This window comes from Salvelinus alpinus, chromosome 24 (assembly GCF_045679555.1).
Source record: "Salvelinus alpinus chromosome 24, SLU_Salpinus.1, whole genome shotgun sequence".
Taxonomy (NCBI): Eukaryota; Metazoa; Chordata; class Actinopteri; order Salmoniformes; family Salmonidae; genus Salvelinus; species Salvelinus alpinus.
This window is the reverse complement of record NC_092109.1, coordinates 10104201-10124612: the sequence shown is the minus strand read 5'-3', so window position 1 is coordinate 10124612 and position 20412 is coordinate 10104201. Positions and strand designations below refer to the sequence as shown.

At 43.9% G+C, this 20412-nt stretch overlaps 3 protein-coding genes across 5 annotated transcripts in view; 2 read left to right on the top strand and 1 right to left on the bottom strand.

The window, feature by feature from the left end:
• Positions 1–468: 468 nt before the first annotated feature.
• On the bottom strand, positions 469–3631 carry LOC139552109 (beta-crystallin B1-like). The gene is made up of 6 exons (XM_071363522.1): positions 3531–3631; positions 2757–2898; positions 2086–2204; positions 1689–1821; positions 1302–1444; positions 469–862 (listed from the first exon to the last, which is right to left on the bottom strand). Exons 2-6 carry the CDS (start codon positions 2877–2879, stop codon positions 685–687), a joined length of 696 nt encoding a protein of 231 aa, XP_071219623.1. The 5' UTR covers positions 2880–2898; positions 3531–3631; the 3' UTR covers positions 469–684.
• Positions 635–11212, top strand: LOC139552110 (beta-crystallin A4-like). Its single transcript, XM_071363523.1, has 7 exons — positions 635–893; positions 8202–8358; positions 9385–9431; positions 10145–10263; positions 10414–10555; positions 10670–10812; positions 10993–11212. The coding sequence occupies exons 3-7, from the start codon at positions 9393–9395 to the stop codon at positions 11138–11140; spliced, it is 591 nt and encodes a 196-aa protein (XP_071219624.1). The 5' UTR covers positions 635–893; positions 8202–8358; positions 9385–9392; the 3' UTR covers positions 11141–11212.
• Positions 11213–12200: 988 nt separating this feature from the next.
• The window catches only part of LOC139552107 (G protein-coupled receptor kinase 3), a 51973-nt gene continuing 43761 nt past the window's right edge, over positions 12201–20412 (top strand). The window contains exons 1-2 of one of the 3 annotated variants that reach the window (XM_071363521.1): positions 12227–12610; positions 14266–14403. In XM_071363521.1, coding sequence (XP_071219622.1) covers positions 14291–14403 — 113 coding nt within the window. In that variant the 5' untranslated portion in view covers positions 12227–12610; positions 14266–14290. Of the gene's footprint in view, positions 14404–20412 lie in introns of all 3 variants that reach the window. The other 2 variants (XM_071363520.1, XM_071363517.1) reach the window with 2 other exon arrangements.

Sequence of the window (20412 nt, the reverse complement as noted above, 5' to 3'; positions counted from 1 at the left end):
CCTATGGGACTCCCAATCACGGCCGGTTGTGATACAGCCTGGAATCGAACCATGGTCTGTAGTGACATCTCTAGCACTGAGACCGCTAGACCACTCGGGAGCCCAGTCAAGGTGACGTTGATTAACGTTATACTTGCTTTATCTACATGCATGCTCATTGTTAGGTAATAATCATTTCCACTGTTCAATCTACAACTGAGAGGCCGAGACTGTCTATCAGCAGGTGAGAGGGGCTGTGTTCAACCTTTAACCCCTCACTAATCAGATGGTCCTTTCTCAGTCCAACAGGACAGATGGAAGAGAGAAGGACAGAAGGAAGACAAATAGGGAGAATACAGTTGGACGGACAAAAGGGAAGAGAGAGAAAGAAACAATGAATATCAAACAGAGAGAAAAGGACAATGTTGTCACAAAATGTTGTCACAGTGAACACAAGGCTTTGAATAAAGTAGTCCAGGGCGAAAGGAATTCAAGTTTTTCAAAACATGTTTATTATTTGGCATCATAAAAAGTCATTTAGGTTGTTCCGGTCGGTACAATGCTGCCGTTCCATCCCTTTAGGATGGAGGGGTGAAGGGAAGGAAAGAAGGAATAGGATTGGAGAAATAAAAAGCGCCCGATGCGCGGGTTGAGTGAGGGAGGGCTGGATGGTTGCAGTTACAACGTGCATCCACCAGAGGTCGCTCACTTGCTGGCGGAGGTGAGGTTGAAGCAACCACGCTGGTGGAACTGCATGTCCCTGACGCGACGCATGGACTGGATCTGAGGCTGGAAGGCACAGAACTCGTTGTAGTGTCTGTAGTCACCACACTCAAATAGGTACTGGTAGCCTCTGTATCCGGGGTACTGGTAACCCACCCACCTGGAGAGAGAAGGAAAGGAAAGGAGAGAAGGTAATGTTTTGTTACATTTAGATTGATAGTCATTTTTAGGCTGTTTTTTTAGAGACAACATGAGTCACATTGGAGTTCTGTGTTTCCACTTAAACACAACCCAGCCCTCCTCCCTGTGGCTGCCTGAACACTTCACTTTATACAGTGACACTTCCCACAAGGCCTCATGTTGTCACTAGGCAGGAACCTGCAACTCTGCCTCAGGCTCTGGGCCACACATAGATCACTATACTGCTAATGTATTGCTGCTCTAGTTCTTGCTTCTCCTACAGATGTGGGTTTTTATCTTCGATATAGGTGAGGATTTTGCAGTCCCAGTATCCATAAAAATAGATTTCTGGTGTGTGTGCGTAAGTACGAGTGTGTGTGGTTGTGTGTGTGTGTGTGTGTGTGTGTGTGTACACTCACACTCCGCCGGGCACCCTCACGCTGCCCACTCTGTCGGTGAAGCCGTGCGCCCAGAGGGTGGGCACGTCATCCTCCTGGATCTCCATCTTATTGCCCTTGAAGTCGGAGAGCTCAAACAGACAGATCTTGTGCTCCAGGCTGTCCTGTGGAGGGAAGGAGAGAGGGATGGGGAAGAGGGGGGAAGGAAGGAGAGAGAGTGTCAGGGAAAAGGTTGGAGGGTCTCTTCACTAGCTACTGTATTAGCCCTGGTCATCAGCTGTTTTCGCTCCGGCGAACTCATTCGTCACTGTCATGTTTGGAATGTGTGTGGGAGAGAGTACATTGGAAAATGTGACCGTGTGTGTGTGTGTGTGTGTGTGTGTGTTTTGGAATGCGTGTGTTCCTCACCATGCGGATGGGCCTGAGGGACATGAGGCAGTCGCTACGGTAAGAGTTGCTCCAGGTATCCCAGCGAGGGTACTCTCCCTTCTCCAGGATAAACATCTCCCCACGGAAGTTAGTCTGCTCAAAGGCAACAAAGCTGGAGAGGGGGGGCCGCCGGGGACAAGGGGGAGGGGGGAGAGGGATTAGAAGACGGGTCAAAATGGAATGAGCGTGAAGGGCCACGAAAAATGACAGCATCAGTGTTTGGGCTCAAATGTTTGAGCTCAGTGAGTTTGTCTTCCTGTGTGTTGGACTAGCATGTAGAGTTGATTGCTTTGTGTGTGATTGTGTCCTGTAGGTGTGTATGTGTGTGACTGTGTGTGTGTGTAATCTTGCCCTGTAGGTGTGTGTGTCCACTTACGGGCCGCACTCAACGATGATACTGCGCACTCTGTCCATGCCGCGTTCACACACGTTCATGCACTCGTTCTGGATCTCCATCATTCTGCCCTGGAAGTTCTCCTGGTCGAACAGCATGATCTACAGGGGGCAGTGGTCAGAGGTTAGATGCCATTATCAATGGAAGAGGTCAAAGGGTGAGATACTCTCCTTCTTCCACAAATGTTGTATTCTGTGTTGACCCTTTTGCCATAGAACTCGAACGAATTTGGTGCCTTTTACTACTGCAGGTATGTAACTAGGTCTCAGAGCCCGTTCGTGTCATTCAGTTTATCAATCAGTTAGAAAGCTCTGACGTTCTTCATGGCTCGGACTACCTGTACAGAAGCTTCCTTCCACTAAACCCAAAGCCACCTGCACTGCTGCGAAGGCTGCAAGATCTCTGGGGTCATCTTAAGACCCGCCGACTTAAGTAGCAACATTTACCAACCACAACAAACGCCCTGTATAGTGTTCTATCCATAGTCAATTCACCCAGCTCAGATAAAAGTTCAAAGAGAATGGCTAACTTTAAACTGTTTGCTGCTCCCACACAATGGGTGGACATTACTCTCTTTTTTTTTACTGCAGTTACAATTTGAATCCAGCTCCTGTGCCAAGTGGGTTGTGAGTATTTTTAATGTGTCGACTCACTCTGAAGTTTCCGACGCTGGGTTCTCCGGTCTTAGTGGCCTTGCTAGTGGCAGCGGGGGCAGGGGCTCCCTTGTCCTTGACATCAGTGCCCTGGCTGGAGGCGGACTTGGCGGTCTGAGACATGGTGAGGGATCAGGAGATTCTGACGGAGGGATGGATGGAAGGAGAAGGAAAGGGTGGAGGGAGAGGGGGATAAGGGGTAGAGGGAGGGAGAATGGAGAGAGGACAGGGAGAGGAGAGGAATGTCAGAGGAAAGAAGATGGAGCAGTTCAGAGAGAGTAAAAGAGAGGAAGAAGGGAAAGAGGGCGAGAGAGAGGAGGATGGATGCAAGTAAAGAAAGGGAAAGGGAGAATGGTGTGGGAGGTAGAGAGATCGATTGAGAGAAAGAGGGACAGGGAGCGGGAAAAAAAGAATCAAAACACAGATCAGGTAAAGGTGTGGCATCTATGTTCTCACTACAGAGTGAATGTGTGTTGTTTGTGTATGTGTTACTATTTCTTAGTTTTGTAACTAACTGAGGCAGGAAACAGCGGCCAAACACTTCCATAGGATGGATCAGAATCTCCAAGGAGAAAATAACCATCCATTGTACCAATCCAGCCTGGGGTCTGAGTGCCTCATGTAGGCCCTGAGGCCTGGGCCTCTGTTAGGGCCTACGGCCCCGCCTGGGGGTGACACACCCGGGAATGGTAGGCTGAGAGGAGTGGGCCCCTGTGTGCTGTTTGCTGCTGTGGATCGACTGCTGTTTTCAGTTTGTGTGGGGTGTGTCCTTACCTGCGTGTACAGCTTGCTGTGCCGTGTGGGGTAGGCTGGATCGTGCTGGCCATCTCAGCGCAGAACCCTAGCTTTTATACCCTGGCAAAGGCTGAACGCAAGGGCTCGGTGGACAATAGAAACACCAGCGTCATCAGAGTTGTTCTGGACCAAAGCCCCCTGGGCCATCGCAACAACCAGAACCCCCATCTGCCTGTAAGCACTTTACTGTCAATGGAAAGCCCTGACAATGGCACTTTCCCCCTCTGTTAGTGCGCTGAGCCTGTAAGCTACAGTAGCATATAGTGCACAGGAATGCATAGACCTGGAGGGTGTAAGGAGTTAACACACACACACACACAATCTCTCTCTGTATCTTTCTCTAACTCTAACAGGTGAAACTGCACCAGCACTTAGCTTAGTTTTGAAAAGAGAAAGACTTATGATTCAAATGACATAGCGATTTTATTTTGAAGTGGGAAAAGTTGATGAAGAAAAGGTGGGATTGCAATTTATTTCCATTCACGTACGTTTTGTCCGGACTGATTTTTTGTGTGATCTTCTTCTTCATCTGGTTAGTTGAGAGCAATCAATAAAATAAAGTTATGCTCCCTATTCATATTTTTCAAATGAGAATGATCATAATGGGGTAGCGGCGGGTACCCTAGTGGTTAGAGTGTTGGACTAGTAACTGAAAGGTTGCACGATCGAATCCCCGAGCTGACAAGGTAAAAATCTGTCCTTCTGCCCCTGAACAAGGCGGTTAACCCACTGTTCCTAGGCCGTCATTGAAAATAAGAATTTGTTCTTAACTGACTTGCCGAGTTAAATAAAGGTAAAATAATGTATTATTATTAAAGAACATGTAAAGGACCTGTCACTAGGTGATCATATCACACACACACATACAGCACACACATGTTTCACATAGACATGACGCTAACACACAGACAGGACCACAGCATTATAAAGCACCTAGAAGTGTGGTAAAGGAGGGTGATGGCGAGAGAGAGAGGCGGAATAATAGAGTAGAAATAACCTGGAGGAGAATGTCAAACTCTTTAGTCTCTCTACTCTTTCCTCCCATCTCTCTCGACCCCATCACCACAGGTCTTTATGACTCTGTTCGTCTTCTCCGTCCGTTGTCCAATCAAGTACAGGTCTCTCCACTGTGTACTGTAGGTCAATATCAATGATCATGTAGTCATGTTGCTGGATGACTTTTAAATGTTGACGTGTGCATCGCGATCCTTGATTGATTGATTGTTCATCACCTATATCTATCGAAGATAAAAACCCACATCTGTAGGAGAAGCAAGAACTAGAGCAGCAATACATTAGCAGTATAGTGATCTATGTGTGGCCCAGAGCCTGAGGCAGAGTTGCAGGTTCCTGCCTAGTGACAACATGAGGCCTTGTGGGAAGTGTCACTGTATAAAGTGAAGTGTTCAGGCAGCCACAGGAAGGAGGACTGGGTTGAGTTTGTGTGTCATAGATGGCAAGGGTACAGCTGTAATGACAATCCACTACTAGGGCATAATGACTCCAAAACTAGCTGGTTGAGTTAAGGTTGTTAGAGTAAGGGTTGGTTGAGTAAGGGTTGGTTGAGTAAGGGTTGGTTGAGTAAGGGTTGGTTGAGTAAGGGTTGGTTGAGTAAGGGTTGGTTGAGTAAAGGTTGGTAGAGTAAGGGTTGGTTGAGTAAAGGTTGGTATAGTAAGGGTTGGTAGAGTAAGGGTTAGTAGAGTAAGGGTTGGTAGAGTAAAGGTTGGTATAGTAAGGGTTGGTATAGTAAAGGTTGGTTGAGTAAAGGTTGGTTGAGTACAGGTAGGTAGAGTAAGGGTTGGTTGAGTAAAGGTTGGTAGAGTAAGGGTTGGTAGAGTAAGGGTTGGTATAGTAAAGGTTGGTTGAGTAAAGGTTGGTTGAGTAAAGGTTGGTTGAGTACAGGTAGGTAGAGTAAGGGTTGGTTGAGTAAAGGTTGGTTGAGTACAGGTAGGTAGAGTAAGGGTTGGTTGAGTAAGGGTTGGTTGAGTAAAGGTTGGTTAAGTACAGGTAGGTAGAGTAAGGGTTGGTAGAGTAAGGGTTGGTATAGTAAAGGTTGGTTGAGTAAAGGTTGGTTGAGTACAGGTAGGTAGAGTAAGGGTTGGTTGAGTAAGGGTTGGTTGAGTAAAGGTTGGTAGAGTAAGGGTTGGTAGAGTAAAGGTTGGTATAGTAAAGGTTGGTTGAGTACAGGTAGGTAGAGTAAGGGTTGGTAGAGTGAAGGTTGGTAGAGTACGGGTTGGTTGAGTAAAGGTTGGTTGAGTAAAGGTTGGTAGAGTACGGGTTGGTTGAGTAAAGGTTGGTTGAGTAAAGGTTGGTTGAGTAAGGTTACAAAAAAAGTGTATAAAATAATGGCAAATGATGATCTCAACAGATAAAATACAAAAATACATAGACCAATTTTACATGGAAACCCAGGCACCTATCAATGTCTAGGAAATCCATCTCTGTATTATTTATAATTCAGAGTCATTCTTCTGTTATGTTATCTTATCATTCTAAGCAGGCCAGTGTAGAATAGGAAACATAGGCTGTGTTTACAAAGGCAGTCCAATTCTGATATTTTTATTGGAAAAGGAGCTGATCTGATTGGTCAAACGACCAATTAGTGAAAAAAAGATTCGAATTGAACTGGCTGTGTAAAGGCAGCCATAGATACCAGCTTTCCATAGGATCCAGTCAGAGAGAGGTAGGCTAGTACCAGTCTCTGCTCCTTTCTCTGTTGACTAATGGTTGACTGGGCAATCACTCTGCTGTCATAACAGCCAGCGCAGCGCTGTGCTCGCTCAACACAGTGTTGTGAGCTAATGCTACAGGTATCTGGCTAACACCAAAGCCATGGCTATGCTAAAGCTATGGCTAATGCAAAAGCCATGGCTATGCTAAAGCTATGGCTAATGCAAAAGCCATGGCTATGCTAAAGCTATGGCTAATGCAAAAGCCATGGCTATGCTAAAGCTATGGCTAATGCAAAAGCCATGGCCAATACTACAGCTATGGCTAATGCGTTATAAACAGCTTACGCATTATAACAGAGTTTGTCAAAACAACATGTGTTCATGAATGAATAAATTATTGTAAGCAACCTTCTTTTAGTGCTGTGAAGTTTTTTTTGAGTAATTGTTTTCTTCTTTTTGTACTGACCTACAACAGCGGTGTTCGGCGGTCAACGTCACCGGCCTTCTAGCCATCGCCGATCCACTTTTCATTTTCCATTTGTTTTGTCTTTGTCTTACACACCTGGTTTCAATCCCCCAATTACTTGTTCATGATTTAACCCTCTGTTCCCCCCATGTTTGTTTGTGAGTAATTGTTTGTATGTAATACGGTCCGTTATGTGGGCTCGCTTTATTGTATTGCATTTGTCTATTTTGAGTAAATTACGTTTATTTACTCATATCTGCTGTCCTGCGCCTGACTCCTCTACACAAGCTTCACACAGACCTCATTACAACAACACAGTTTGTTAAACATCAAATTAAATAAATGCATATGTAAAAAGCATGATGTATACTTTTGAATTGATTCAGTTGTGATGGTTAACATTTTTTTATAAACATGTTTAGGAAAGTTAATGAAATACAAGAATATTCCCTTCGGGAAAAAAGGACACACAGCCTAAGTACAAATGACATAGCCATTTGGTTAGCCAAATGGTTAACCAACTATAATAGTTCATAACCACCATTTTCCCCCCTTCTAAACAGTCCTTTCCACTGTTGAAGTGGAACCCGTCTGCGGGTTTCACGCTAAAGCAGCTGGAGGAAGACTTGCCTGCTGCTGACCCTCTTCCAACTCAGTCCTCTGTCTCATTTCTTGGCTCGGCTTATTCCCTCCCTCTCTCTCTTTATGTTTACGTTTCTCTCTCTGCCAGATGAGATGTCCACATTCCAGCACCAAATGGAGCCTCCTGCTGCTCTGTGTTATGAAACATGGGCGCATGCCCTGATCATGCTGCAGATTAACTAGGAATAATTCTAGGGAGAAATAAGATGCGCACCATCAACGCTACATGCCGTGTCACATTGTGGGGCTAACAGAATAACAACACCGTAGTCATCTACAGTCTAAAAGTCAACCATGCACAAGTTGAACTTGTACGTTTATATTGAAGATGTTCGGTTTCAGTCCTGTCAACCTTTTACCATGACAATCCACCAAAGGCATTAGTGATGACATAATAACAATTAAGTCAGTCGGTTAGACAGACAGACAGACAGAATACTTTATCGATCCTTTAGAGGAAATAGGGGACAGTGATTGCAACAGATCAAATGAGGTGATGTGAACCAGGGCGCAACAGACAGGGAGACAGACAGGTCTCTCCCTACAGGTGAGTAAAGGACATGACATGCTTGTCAACAGAGAGGACAGGGTCATCCACTAGGCTCTTGGGATACAGCTAGTTAGCTGACAGACCCATAAGAATACATGAGATGTGACTGTGAACGATAGAAGTAAAGAAGTGAAAGGAGATAGTGAGGAAGAGGTGGAGAGAGAGACAGAGAGGGTGGCTTTTTGAGGGAATCCCCCTCCTCTCGTCCCCCCTTGACATTCTAAGTGCCCTGCACTTGTCTCTTCTCTCCTCCTCTTCTCCCTACCCCTGGTCCCTGCCCTGGGTGATAGTGTGGTGTCTGCACTTCTGTCCCTCTATAGATTAACCCTGCTTTTGTCGGCGGGACAAAGAGAGGCTCCTCCCCGCTGCTGAGCTGGGGCTTTCAGTGTGGCCCTTTGCCAGGGGAGGCTTTAAAAGGGTGGGGGCGCGTGAGTCCTCTCACTCTCATTCCGGGACAGCGAAGGGCATCAAAGCAAGGTGAGTCTCTCTGTCCCACCCAGAGAACCATAGCACCAGCCTGATCATCCACCCAGCCAGCCAGGCAGGAAGGCAGAGCGGGGCAGAGTATCTAGGGTAGGGTAGCAGGCCCCATAATGACTCGGTCTGCCCGCCACCACTTCACACCGCAGCCAGGCAGGCCCAGGGGCATAACTCTGGGCCCCGGGAACAGGGGCCGACAAGGGATGGAGAGAGTACAATCGGAAGAAAAAAGGGGGAAAATAGAGAGAAAAATCAAAAAGAGCTGCATAAAAAAAAAATAGGAAAAGGAGACCTAAAGAAGAATATCCTAGATGTGGCCCCTGGCCTGTTGGACTTTCCTCATTCCAGTACAGGATCTGTAAATAGCTGCTGACGCTTTCAATCCAGCATCACACAATGGTCCTGCTATTCAGGCCAGTCACTCCACGGCGCATGCTTTTAGCCTCGCTGGGATACTATCCTCACAGGCGTTTCAGCCCTGAACAACACATAGCTAAACCAAGCCTTTTAGCCCTGCATACAGAGCTAAACCAGCCTTTTCACATTCTAGAGCATTCGAGCTGTACGGGCCTTTTCAGTACATAAAAGCAGGCCGTGTAGCGTAGAAATACATTGATGCAGTGGTACAATATGAATAGTTTATTAGACAGGGAGGGAGTCCTGCTGTACTAACCTGCCACTGGAATCTATTATGGTTATGGTTGAAGCACAATGTTGCTCCATTTCCTCCCTACACCAGCTACTTTGCATACCTCTATATATATATATATATATATATTTTACCTGTATATTTGTTTGATGGTCAGTATTTTTGATATGGGCAAACTTTGTTGCTGAACTTTGCTGCGTGTCTGGGGCAGTGTGTGTGTTTATATGAGAAGAAAGAGTGTGTGTATAATGTGAGTATGAATGGGTGGGTCTAACTAGCATCCCGAGTTGCACATTGTCCAAATGTAACATTCTGTTCTTTGTAAAAGTACTATTGTTTATAACAGTCCTACTATCTGTCCTCTCTCATTCCAGACAATAAGATGACTCACCATTGCACCAAGTTCTCCGGCCACTGGAAGGTATGTGAGACTGGCTTACTGAGTGTGCATCATATAAAAGGCCTGCCGTGGACCTGTTTCAATACTTTAAAATACATCCGTCCATGACCTAAAAGCAATGTAGTGGAATTCTTCCTTCCACCTATCCAACCGTGGCAGATCAGTGATTACCTCAAGGAAGGAAGAAGGGAAAGAAGGATGAATTTGTCAAGTATTTGAGCTCAGTCTGTGGGTCCAGGAAAACTCTTTAACCAGAGAGATGCGGGAGAAACAGGTCTCTAGGATCAATGTGACAACCTGAGCTCAGGACAAACCGTTTATCACACGAGTCTGTTCGGTCAACAGCAGAGTCGGGTCTAGACACACTCTGTCTGTTCCCGCTGAACACATTACACCCTGCACGAATTTAGACAAATCACAGACCATATTAACTCTAAAGAGGGAGTTGTAGAGACACTTACGGCTGCACAACACAGGCGGTTGGTGGCACCTTAATTGGGGAGGACGGGCTAATAGTGATGTCTGGAACGGAATGAATGGCACTTATCGAACGTGTCAAGCACATGGTTTCCACGTGTTTGATACCATTCCATTTATTCCATTCCAGACATTATTATAAGCCGTCCTCCCCTCAGCAGCCTCCCGTTCTGCACACAAACCTCAGCTTGAACCTGTCCAGGTAAATAGATACAGTATGTAACCCACGTCTCTCTCTCTCTGTCTGTCCCTCTCAGATCATTGTCTTCGACGAGGAGTGCTTCCAGGGCCGTCGGCATGAGTTCACCTCAGAGTGCTGCAATGTGATGGAGTTCGGGTTCGAGACTGTGCGCTCCCTCAGGGTGGAGAGTGGAGCGTGAGTACTTACACACAAATCCCCACCCGCAGAAACACTCAAAACAGACCTTCCACTCGCTGGTTTCAGTCTTTAGAACTATTGATCTAGAGAAGCTGAGGGAAAATGATGACCTCTTACTTCTTCCCTTTCTCCCTCTCGCTCGTATAGTTGGGTTGGCTATGAGCATGCTTCCTACCAGGGCCAGCAGTTTGTGCTGGAGAGAGGAGAGTACCCCCAGTGCGACGCCTTCGGAGGTAGCAATGCTTACCACATCGAGAGAATGACCTCCTTTAGGCCCATTGCCTGCGCTGTGAGTAACTAAACTACCGCTATCTACTCCTATCTGCTTCTATCACTATCTATTCCACACTCTTCCTCTTGACTGACTAACTGACAATCCTCCCCCCCGTCTTCTCCCCTCCAGAACCACAGGGAGTGTCGTATGACCATCTATGAGCGCGAGAACTTCCTGGGTCGTAAGGGCGAGCTGAGCGACGACTACCCCTCCCTCCAGGCCATGGGCTGGTGCAACAACGAGGTCGGCTCCCTCAAGATCCAGTCCGGAGCGTGAGTAGTCGGGCCCTTAACACAGTCAACCTCTCTCTCCCCTCTACTTCACTCACTTTCTCCAATCTGCTTCTCTCTTTCATCCTCTCTCCAATCTAATTTATTACTACTCCCTTAGCCTCATAGTATCCATTACCGCCAACTGACTCTGTAATCTCTTTCTGTCTCTCTACCTAACAGTTTCGTGTGCTACCAGTACCCCGGATACCGTGGCTACCAGTACATCATGGAGTGTGACCGTCACTGCGGCGAGTACAAGCACTTCAAGGAGTTCGGCTCCCACTCCCAGACCCCTCAGATCCAGTCCATCCGCCGCATTCAGCAGTAACCTCTCACCCGTTATCCCAAGCTTAACCCCACTGTTACCCAATGCTGAATAAACTGTCTTTCTAAAACCTCACTGACCTCCCGTTCATGCTTGTGCCTCTCTGAATGTATGTCAACTGTAGGTAGAATTGTACTACTAGAAACATAGCTAAAGACACACGAACAAATAAACAACCACGGGGCTATTGAGACATTTTAGACTGGAGCGCTTCTGAAAACATTACATTTACTGGACAGCAGGTGGCGCTACGTCTCCATGACAGTAATCGCAAAAAAGAAAGAAAAAACAAGATCAATCTATTGACAAAATATAATAATAAAATATTGCTTGCTGAAATCAAATATAACAGTGTGATGACGTACATTGTTAAATAGAATTATGAGACAAAGTGGCCTTCGAAGACAGGCTATGATAAGAGTCAGGTGGGTTGGTGGAAGCTCGGCTGACCCCCATACCATTTGGGATGGGCATTGGAGCCCAATTTTGCAGTGCTTTCATCAGATGTGTTTGCTTCCCATTTGTAAAATACTTGTCCAAAAATAAATCACTGTTGTATAGGTTGTAAAGCCCAACAAAATTCGTCAGCAATTGGTATTCTATTAACAGTGCATCACATAGTTGAAGGCCTACTGGCTAATTCATATGCATACTGAATTTTAGGAAAATCAAATATGCATGTATATATGCTTCAAAATCTGATTAAACAGGTCTCCAACATACGCCTACAGTAAAGTGGTTTCAAGATACACAAATGGGTTGTCTAATGATTCAGGGATTGGTGCATTGGATTGATCTGGCTAGTTATCTCCCAGATGTGTCAGCCATCTATTATTCATGTGATAGTAAAAAAGAAGATGCCCATACTGAGTGCCCAGTGCCTACCGCCCTCTTTTGAACACTGTTACAAATAATGCCTTTCCTTTTTTAGTTAAACAGACTAGTGCTAATTTTATATAATGGTATTTATTTTAATAAACTCGTAATAGGGCATTTATAATCATGTAGTTCCCCGTCCATGAGCGATGCGGTTCCATTACATGTTTTCCAGGCTTCTCAGTCGCAGCGTAAGGAAGTGGGGCTTTCACAGTAGCTAAACTAGCCTGTTTCTGAGAATACAGAATACACAGGGGGACACAAACCCACCACACAGCTGCACACAGGAGACTCAGCCAACGAAACGGAGTAAAGTCTACGGTCTCTACTCGGACTCACCAGGGATAACAAGAAGAAATCTGTGCCTCTTTGAGGAACGTAAACAAACAGGATATCAAACGTTCTCCCGCGTCGTCGGATTCTGTCGAATGCACCGATCTCAGCGGCTCGTACGGATTCCTTCGGGCTACTGTAGCAAGAGGAAAGTGTCTGAAGTAGCGCGCAACAAGGAGGAAAAGAAACGTATGGTCACAACACTTGACCGAGGAAGACACCGACGGGCAGCTGATATTAGAAGACAAAATGATATGCACTTAGGTTGTTAGTTTATCTTCCATTGTATGTTGGTTAGCTAGCAAGTTGTTGGTCGCCCAGAAAAGACTCAACTTCCAGTGGAAGTCAGTGGTGAGAGACCGTGGACGGTTAACAAGCTAACGTTAGCTAGCCAATTTCCTCCTTCCAACGCCCCCTCCCCCATCATAACAGCTAGCTAGCTACTGGTGTCTCCATGCCAGAGCCCACAACACTGTGTGAAAGAAATGATTATGGCAAATTGTGTGCGGTTTCGCCTGTGTCTTTTGAAATGACGTGCATTTGCCCGAAGATCAGGATTCGTTAGCTGAGATCGCTAACTGCATGAGTGCGTTTCGTGTCAGTGCGATAAAGCGGTTGTTAGCTAGCGCTATCTATGCTAGCTAAGTAAGTATATTATCTAACGTTAGCTGGTTAGTTCAAATTGAACTGGCTACAGTACAGGATTAGCTATTTGCTAGCGACTGTAAGTAACTCGCTACCAAGTAGCAACGTTTTGCACAGCAGTTGGTCGTAGCAAACAATTGTCCCTAGTTAAATCTAGAATCTAACGTTAACTGGCTGTTTTCGTTGCATAATTTGTTTAAATATTGCATATAGTTACTGTAGTGCCAATAACATTGTTGTTTTCTCGTTAGCTAGCTAGATTTTGTCGGACATCTAGCTGATTGTTTCAGCATTGTTTTTTTGCACGCTGGCCTGGATATTCAGCTAGCAACCTGCGTCTATATGGCGACGTTCTACGATTTATGTCCTCTGATAAAGAAGAACATTGTAGACAGACAGGAAGCCAACAACTGACGATATGAAAGCAAAGCTGACAATTGGAGGCGATTGTTTTGATTCTTCATTTTGGTGAATACATGTGAACCTACCTTATTCGGCATCTGGACTATTCAATCGTGGTCAGATTTTTTTTGTGATACAGGCGAGCTGGCTTGCTCTTGTTATTTTAGCTTTCTACCCTGATCGTTTTTACAGGATTTCTTCATCGGATGCCATTTCGGTAGATTTTATGCAGCCCATCTTTGTCGACGCTTAATGTTTTGTTTTATATTCAAGCATAGGCGACAAGAAACAGTTAGGAAGCTTGAAACATACGTCTTGCTGGAGTCACACGTACCGCAATATTTACATAATTTTTTCGCTTGCCAAGAAGATAAAACAAATCATCCAGGATCAGTGGGGTTTGACAGTTATTAGCTAACTAGCTGGCTTGCTAGTTAGCCAAATCTAGCAGGTGGTCCATCTAAATAAGTGAAGCGCTCTGAATGTGGGGGGGGGGCAGAAACGAAAATCTCATCAATCTTGTCTGCCATTATTTTTAACTGCTTTATATTCGGAGTCCATGAAACCACCACACACGTTTGCACATAACGGAACCTTATTGATGGAAAAAATCATCACACCCAGATGAGTGAACTCTCAATAAACGAGTCATCTAGTGAGTTATCAATCTCTCCATTTTTTTCTGTCACAATGGTTGTGTTTTGAGAGACCGTGTTTGCCAAACCTAGAGGAAGAAAACGACAGTCTCCATTCGATGTTCGCCCCTGTCATCCGCATAGCTGTCTTGGTCGCCCTGGTTGGATCTAGCTAGATTCAGTGGACATTCGATTTGTCTTTCCTATAAAAATAAAAAAAAAACGTTCCCACGGCAGGTGTTGTGTCCACCCAAGGTTGAAGATGGCGGACCTCGAAGCAGTTCTCGCCGATGTCAGCTATTTGATGGCGATGGAGAAGAGCAAATCTACTCCAGCGGCCCGGGCGAGCAAGAAAATCATACTGCCTGAACCCAGGTACATAATTGCTCATCCGCCTTATATTGTGCCTCGGTCAGTCAATGTTTACCAGTCAAATTGGTGTGTGTATGTGTAGGGAGATAAACCCTACCTAATTCAAATGTGTCAGTCAGTTGCAGTAGCTCGCTAAAGGAAACAATTTGTCAGCTGTCTCTGGCTTCAGGGTCCCTACCATCTGAGGCCCCATCCCTCAAATCCACTTTAGTTCAATTTGCATCTGACATAATGCCATCCTAGAATTATATCATTTTAATTATGCTTATTAACGATGGGTTCTGAAGACCAGACCAAGAGTCATTCCAGCTATTACCAAAACAACCCATCTACCACCCAGGGTGGAAAGTTAACACCAGCCACTCAAATGCTGGTAGATTTTGGCATTGTCTGGTAAAATGTATATTCTTACCAGGTGCCTTGCATTTGGGAGCAGTTTATTTTATCCAAAGCTGACGTAAAAAAATAAATATTTATTTATTTATTTGAGTGTGTCGGCTCTGGAAGAGAATCTGAATGCTAAAGTGGTGAATGCGGGGTGGGGTGTACAGTATTCTGTGATTTGTACAGTCTTTTCTGTGATTCATCTTAATTCTAATTATATTTCAAACATTTAAGTGGCAGGTAAAATTGCGGCATGGCTGGTGGACCAAAAAGTTGATTTACCACCCTGCTATAACACCACCACCACCATCTGTTGACAGAAGCTATCTATTTATTTATTTTTTGCTTTGAATATAAATAATATGCAATTTTTTTCATCTGCTACATTAATCTGTTAGGCCTATCTGTTTATGATGGAATGATGTGGTGAAAGATTATTAGAAGAGATCAATTGATGGAGAGAGCAGGAGGGGTCTCCTGCATCCATCCTAGCCTGATTAATCAGGGAATACCAAAATACCATAAAGGTCAACGTATCAAAATAAACAACAAAATACTTTTATTTTGTCATGTATTTAATTAAAATACATGCATTTTGTATTTAAGGATACATTTGCAAGTAGCCGGGCCGAACAGCGACAACATCTTAGTAAAGTTTACAGAAATGCTTTCTTCCTATGACTGATATGTTGTTGTTTATCTATCTTAGTTGAGCAAGGCCCCGGCTAATAGCGTCTGCAAGAAAGAGATCAAAATGTAACGTTATGTGTGAAAATGAACACACCAAGATGAACAGCAAATCATACTGTTTCGTGTTTTATTACTTATACGTACAAGATTTGATATACATTGTCCAATGAAATGTGTACTTGCAGGTTCCTTCTCGACAACGTAACACCAATAAGAAATAATTAAAGATAACAATACGAAACAGATAAATGGCACACTGGGTATTATTATTGGCCTTGTTTCGGGGCAGAGCTCACTAGAATTATACTCAGCATGCTTTGCGATTGTACATTTTTACATATACATTTGATATTTAGTTCATTTTAACAGACACTTTTATCACACCATAGTGCATTCAGGCTTCAGATACCAATGTGAAAGGGGGGTGACAAAGTATGAAGTGCAATAAAAACACAATTACAGCTCCTTGAAAGTATCTTGTCTCAAAATACATTGGTGTGTAGTTCAGCCCAGTGTAATAGAAATGACTAAATACTCAGAAGTAATTGAAATAGATATTTGGTGTAAAAATCGACAGAGATGTAAAAATCTCTGTAAAAATCAATACTGCCCATCTCTGGCAGTTATACACAACGAACTGGGGGGGTGGAAGGTAGCCTAGTGGTTAGAGCATTGGACCAGCAACCGAAAGGTTGGTAGATCGAATCCCCGAGCTGACAAACTAAAAATCTGTCGTTCTGCCCCTGAACAAGGCAGTTAACCCACTGTTCCTAGGCCATCATTGTAAATAAGAATTTGTTCTTAACTGACTTGCCTAGTAAAAAAAAAATATATATATATGTGTTTACCGGTCTGAAACGAATGCCTTCAAAATTGTGTAAATGAACCCTACAAGCTAGAATGTTGGATAAAATTTCATGTAAACGTACTCTTCCGGTTTTCTGAGCAGTTTTACCCAACTTTTTGAGGGGGCAGGTATATGGTTCTGTTCGACACCAAGGTAAAGTTAGTTGTATATTGGATATATTTGTTTTTCTCCCGTCAATAGCTTTTGAACCAAGGATGCCGTGACAATGAAAATGTTAAATTCCAAATCGGGAGGATGGAGAACAATCCACACGTATGCTTAGTTTACCTCAGATTTTTTGGAAATCCGGAGAAAGAAAGAAATGTCACACACAAAAAAGGTGTCAGTTGTTCCCCCTCTTCCCCTGATTCAGAATATACCAGTTTCATTGTCATTGCATGCTTGATTCAATAGCTATTGATGAGATAAAAAATGAATATCCAATATTAAACTAATTTTACCTTGTTAGCGAACAGAACCACATACCTACTGTCGCTCTAAAAAGTCGGGAAAACAGTACTTTCCTGTGGTTATTTTGTCTCCAGAACAGCTGAAGGACAAACCGCACAGACAACCAGTGGAGTAAGCTTTTAAAGTTGCAATATGTCACTTTTGGGGGGGGACCCGACCAAATTCACATAGAAATGTGAGTTATAGATATGTAACTCATTAAAAGCAAGTCTAAGAAGCTGTAGATCTGTACCATGTGCATTATTTCTATGCTTCCTATTCTTAAGTTTTGTTTTTGCTTCTTACTTTCAGTTTCATACACCAGCTTCAAACAGCTGAAAATATAATAGTTTTGGAAAATATATTTCTCTGCGGTTTAGATGGTACAATGATTCTCTACACTATACTTGCTTATTTTGTCACATAATGTGAAATTAGGCAAACTATTAGGATTTTAGCAACCAGGAAATGGCAAAGCAATTTCTGCATAGTGCATCTTTAAATGTAGTTTTATTAAACATTCTGGCATGTAAGCAACATTTACACTATTTTGCAGGGATTCGTTTCAGGCTGTGTATAACAATTAATTGTGTATTACAGCCTGATTTTAATCAGACTACATCCATCCATTCACATCTGTATCTCTCCCCTTCAATTGCCTGACTCTGCCCACTCAATCACTGGTGTTTAAGATAACTATTTATTAACACACAGGTTTTGAATAACAAATACAGGCTTACAGGCAGGCAGCTACCATTGGGATGTTGTAGTCAAATGCGAGGCGGTGGAAATGTTGCGTTTTGGAGTGTGTGGTGTTTGCGAGGCCATTGATGCCGCCATAGCAACACATTCTGTCAGCTATTATTGTTGGAGCTAACTGCTGTGTCTAACTGCTGTGCAGCCCAGACAAAGATGTTATCTCCCGTTTAGGTGTATAGTAGTGTGGAAAGGCCCTGTTGTCTGTGACCTTTAGATACGATTCATGCTAAACTGTTTGCTGTAAGCACTTTGGGTATGACCCTGGCCGTGACCCACTCCCCGAGGGTGTCTGAGAGTTGGGATATGCAAAAAAACAAACATTTCCAAATCACATGCGTAGTAGTACACACTTGTGAAACAGGATTAATATGAGCTCCAACCAAGTTATTTTATTTGAGAAAAATACCAATAAAATGCCTTACTATAACAGATAACCAATTCGACCTTTTCAGATTTGGCTACACCTTCCTCTGCCAAAGCCCGCACACGCCAGTTTAGCTTATTAGCTGTACGTTTAATTTCTCGTCAGGGTTTGAGTGTCTAGTCTGTTACAGTAGGAAGTCAAGACTATACGGGGATGAATGATCTGGTGGAGGGTTTTGGTGATGTCTGTTTTGTTGGTGAAGCGTGGACATCGGTGACATTCTCAACGTCAGTTTCTCAGGGTGTTTATGTAAAATGTGAATTGAACAGCTAAAAGAGGATGAACGTGGGATAAAATGTTAACAAGTGTCTGACTTATAGTCTAGGCTCAGGCTGTAACGGCTAGGCTTAAAATCCCTTACCAAGCTTAAGCCTCAAAGCTTCAGAAGCACAGTATGTTATGCTGTCTCTATCTATTGCTTGATGGACTTTTCGCGGTCGTAATATGTAGCGTGGTGGCGAGCAACGAACATAGATCCAATGTCTTCCTCAAAGATGTTTCTGATAATGTGATACGTTTGCTTTAATCCGAGTGATCCTTGCTGATGTGCTGAACGTTTTACCAAATGGCAGGTAGCCTGTTGTTCATCAAATAGCTTCGAGACTTTAAGTATAAGAGCTGACACGATTCACTATTCAACCTGACACGGATCATTTCTATTCTACAAAATACCGTCTCTATATGTGAACTTTCTGTAACGTTGCAGATATAACTGTCATGAAAAGAGCTTTAGGCCTATTGCTTATTCTACAAGTTGGAGATGGGTTAGATGTCTGTCCATTTATATATTTCTATCTGAACGTTTTGCGACCCTGGGGTGTATTCATTAGACGGATTCCGTTGCAAAATGTTTTTTGTTTTGCGGGACATCTTGCAACAGACACCATTTACTCTAGGAACGAAAACGGGGAGTGACCTACCCGTTTCGTTCCGTTTGCTCTGTTTACTTCCGTTTTGGATCTTTAAACAGTAAATTGTTTCCGTTGCGAGACTCTAATAAACCCCTGGTGTTTTTTGCAGCAGCACCCCACTGCCTAATGGGAGCTGTAGTGCAGACAGACTTCCTCACCACTGACTGACCACCTCAAGGGATCAGATCAGCAACACAGGCACCGGTTTCCCGGCCTCAGAATAAGCCTAGTCTTGGTCTAAGCACTTCCAACAGAGATTCGCCATTGCTCACTCTTTTGCAGGACAGTGCGGCCATTTTACTCGCGTTTGCGACAAAAAAATAGATGTGCGCGAACTGCAAAAGTCAAGCATGAGTACATGTGCAAGTAAAATGTATAGCAAAATTGCTGTAGCTATTTCTGCAGTTTTGTTTTCGTACTCTGGTGTATCGCACAAGGAAATACAAATCCCATATCCCACCTTGTGCCGCGACAGTGCCTGGGGGGGGCCTGTGTAAGTGAATTGCTGAACGAGAACTTTTTTAGAAGCCCACAGCACATGCATTTACCAGAAAGTCTACTAAAGTGAGACTTTGTCCTCGTGTTTCTTGGCTATTTACGTCGTTTTGTTCACACGCTAGGTTGCTGTTAAACATTAGTTCGAGTGTGCTGCAAGTGCTAGCGAAGAGACGTCACTGGTACCACGAAAATCTCCTGCCTGGAAAGGGTGACTGAAATATTCGAAGGGGTACATTGTATTTGATTGAGCATGGAACACCCCAAAAACCTATTGTTCATGAAACTTCGGTCATTTATTATTATTAAAACACTAGGGCTGGGAATTGCCAGGGACTTCACGATACAATATTATCATGATACTTATATGTTTTAGCGATTCTCTGCATTTGCATCGATGTTCCAAACACATTTCTCACCATATGTCTGCTGCAGAAGGGACGAGAGAGTCATGAGAACACGAGTTTCAGTCGTGGAAATAAGTGCTGAAAACAAATTGTCTCTCTATTTAAAAAGATGGAGAACAAGCTATGGAGGAAACGTTTTGGTGCAGGCCCAGCAAACTAGTGCAAAAACACTATTGCGATTAATGTCAAAACCAAACGATATATCGTAAAAAATCATATCCGTAACATCCCTTTTTAGCGACATGCAATATGTGATGCGTTTAGTCACATCTATTGATGAAATCAAATCACGAACCGGGCCAAAGTTGGCCTACTAACGGATGACACCATGGCCAAAGCCACTTGTTCATTTGTCGTTTGCTATAGATGTCGTCAATGAACAGGTCCAAACTACAACCTAGACCAAATTTAGACCGTTGTTCTTTACTTTTCTACACTGCTCTCATATTGAAACCAGAGTCTTTTCCACTGTGGGTGGTGCAGGCTTTTGCTCCAGCAGAGCAGTAACGCGCGAGATGAATATTATATCATCAGTCTTCAACCAAGGCTTTGATTAGTAGAATCAGGTGCAGTAACGCTTAGCTATTCAGAAAAATACGTTCTGGCACTGAGAAACGATTAGCTAGCTAATTCTGTTAGTGTCGG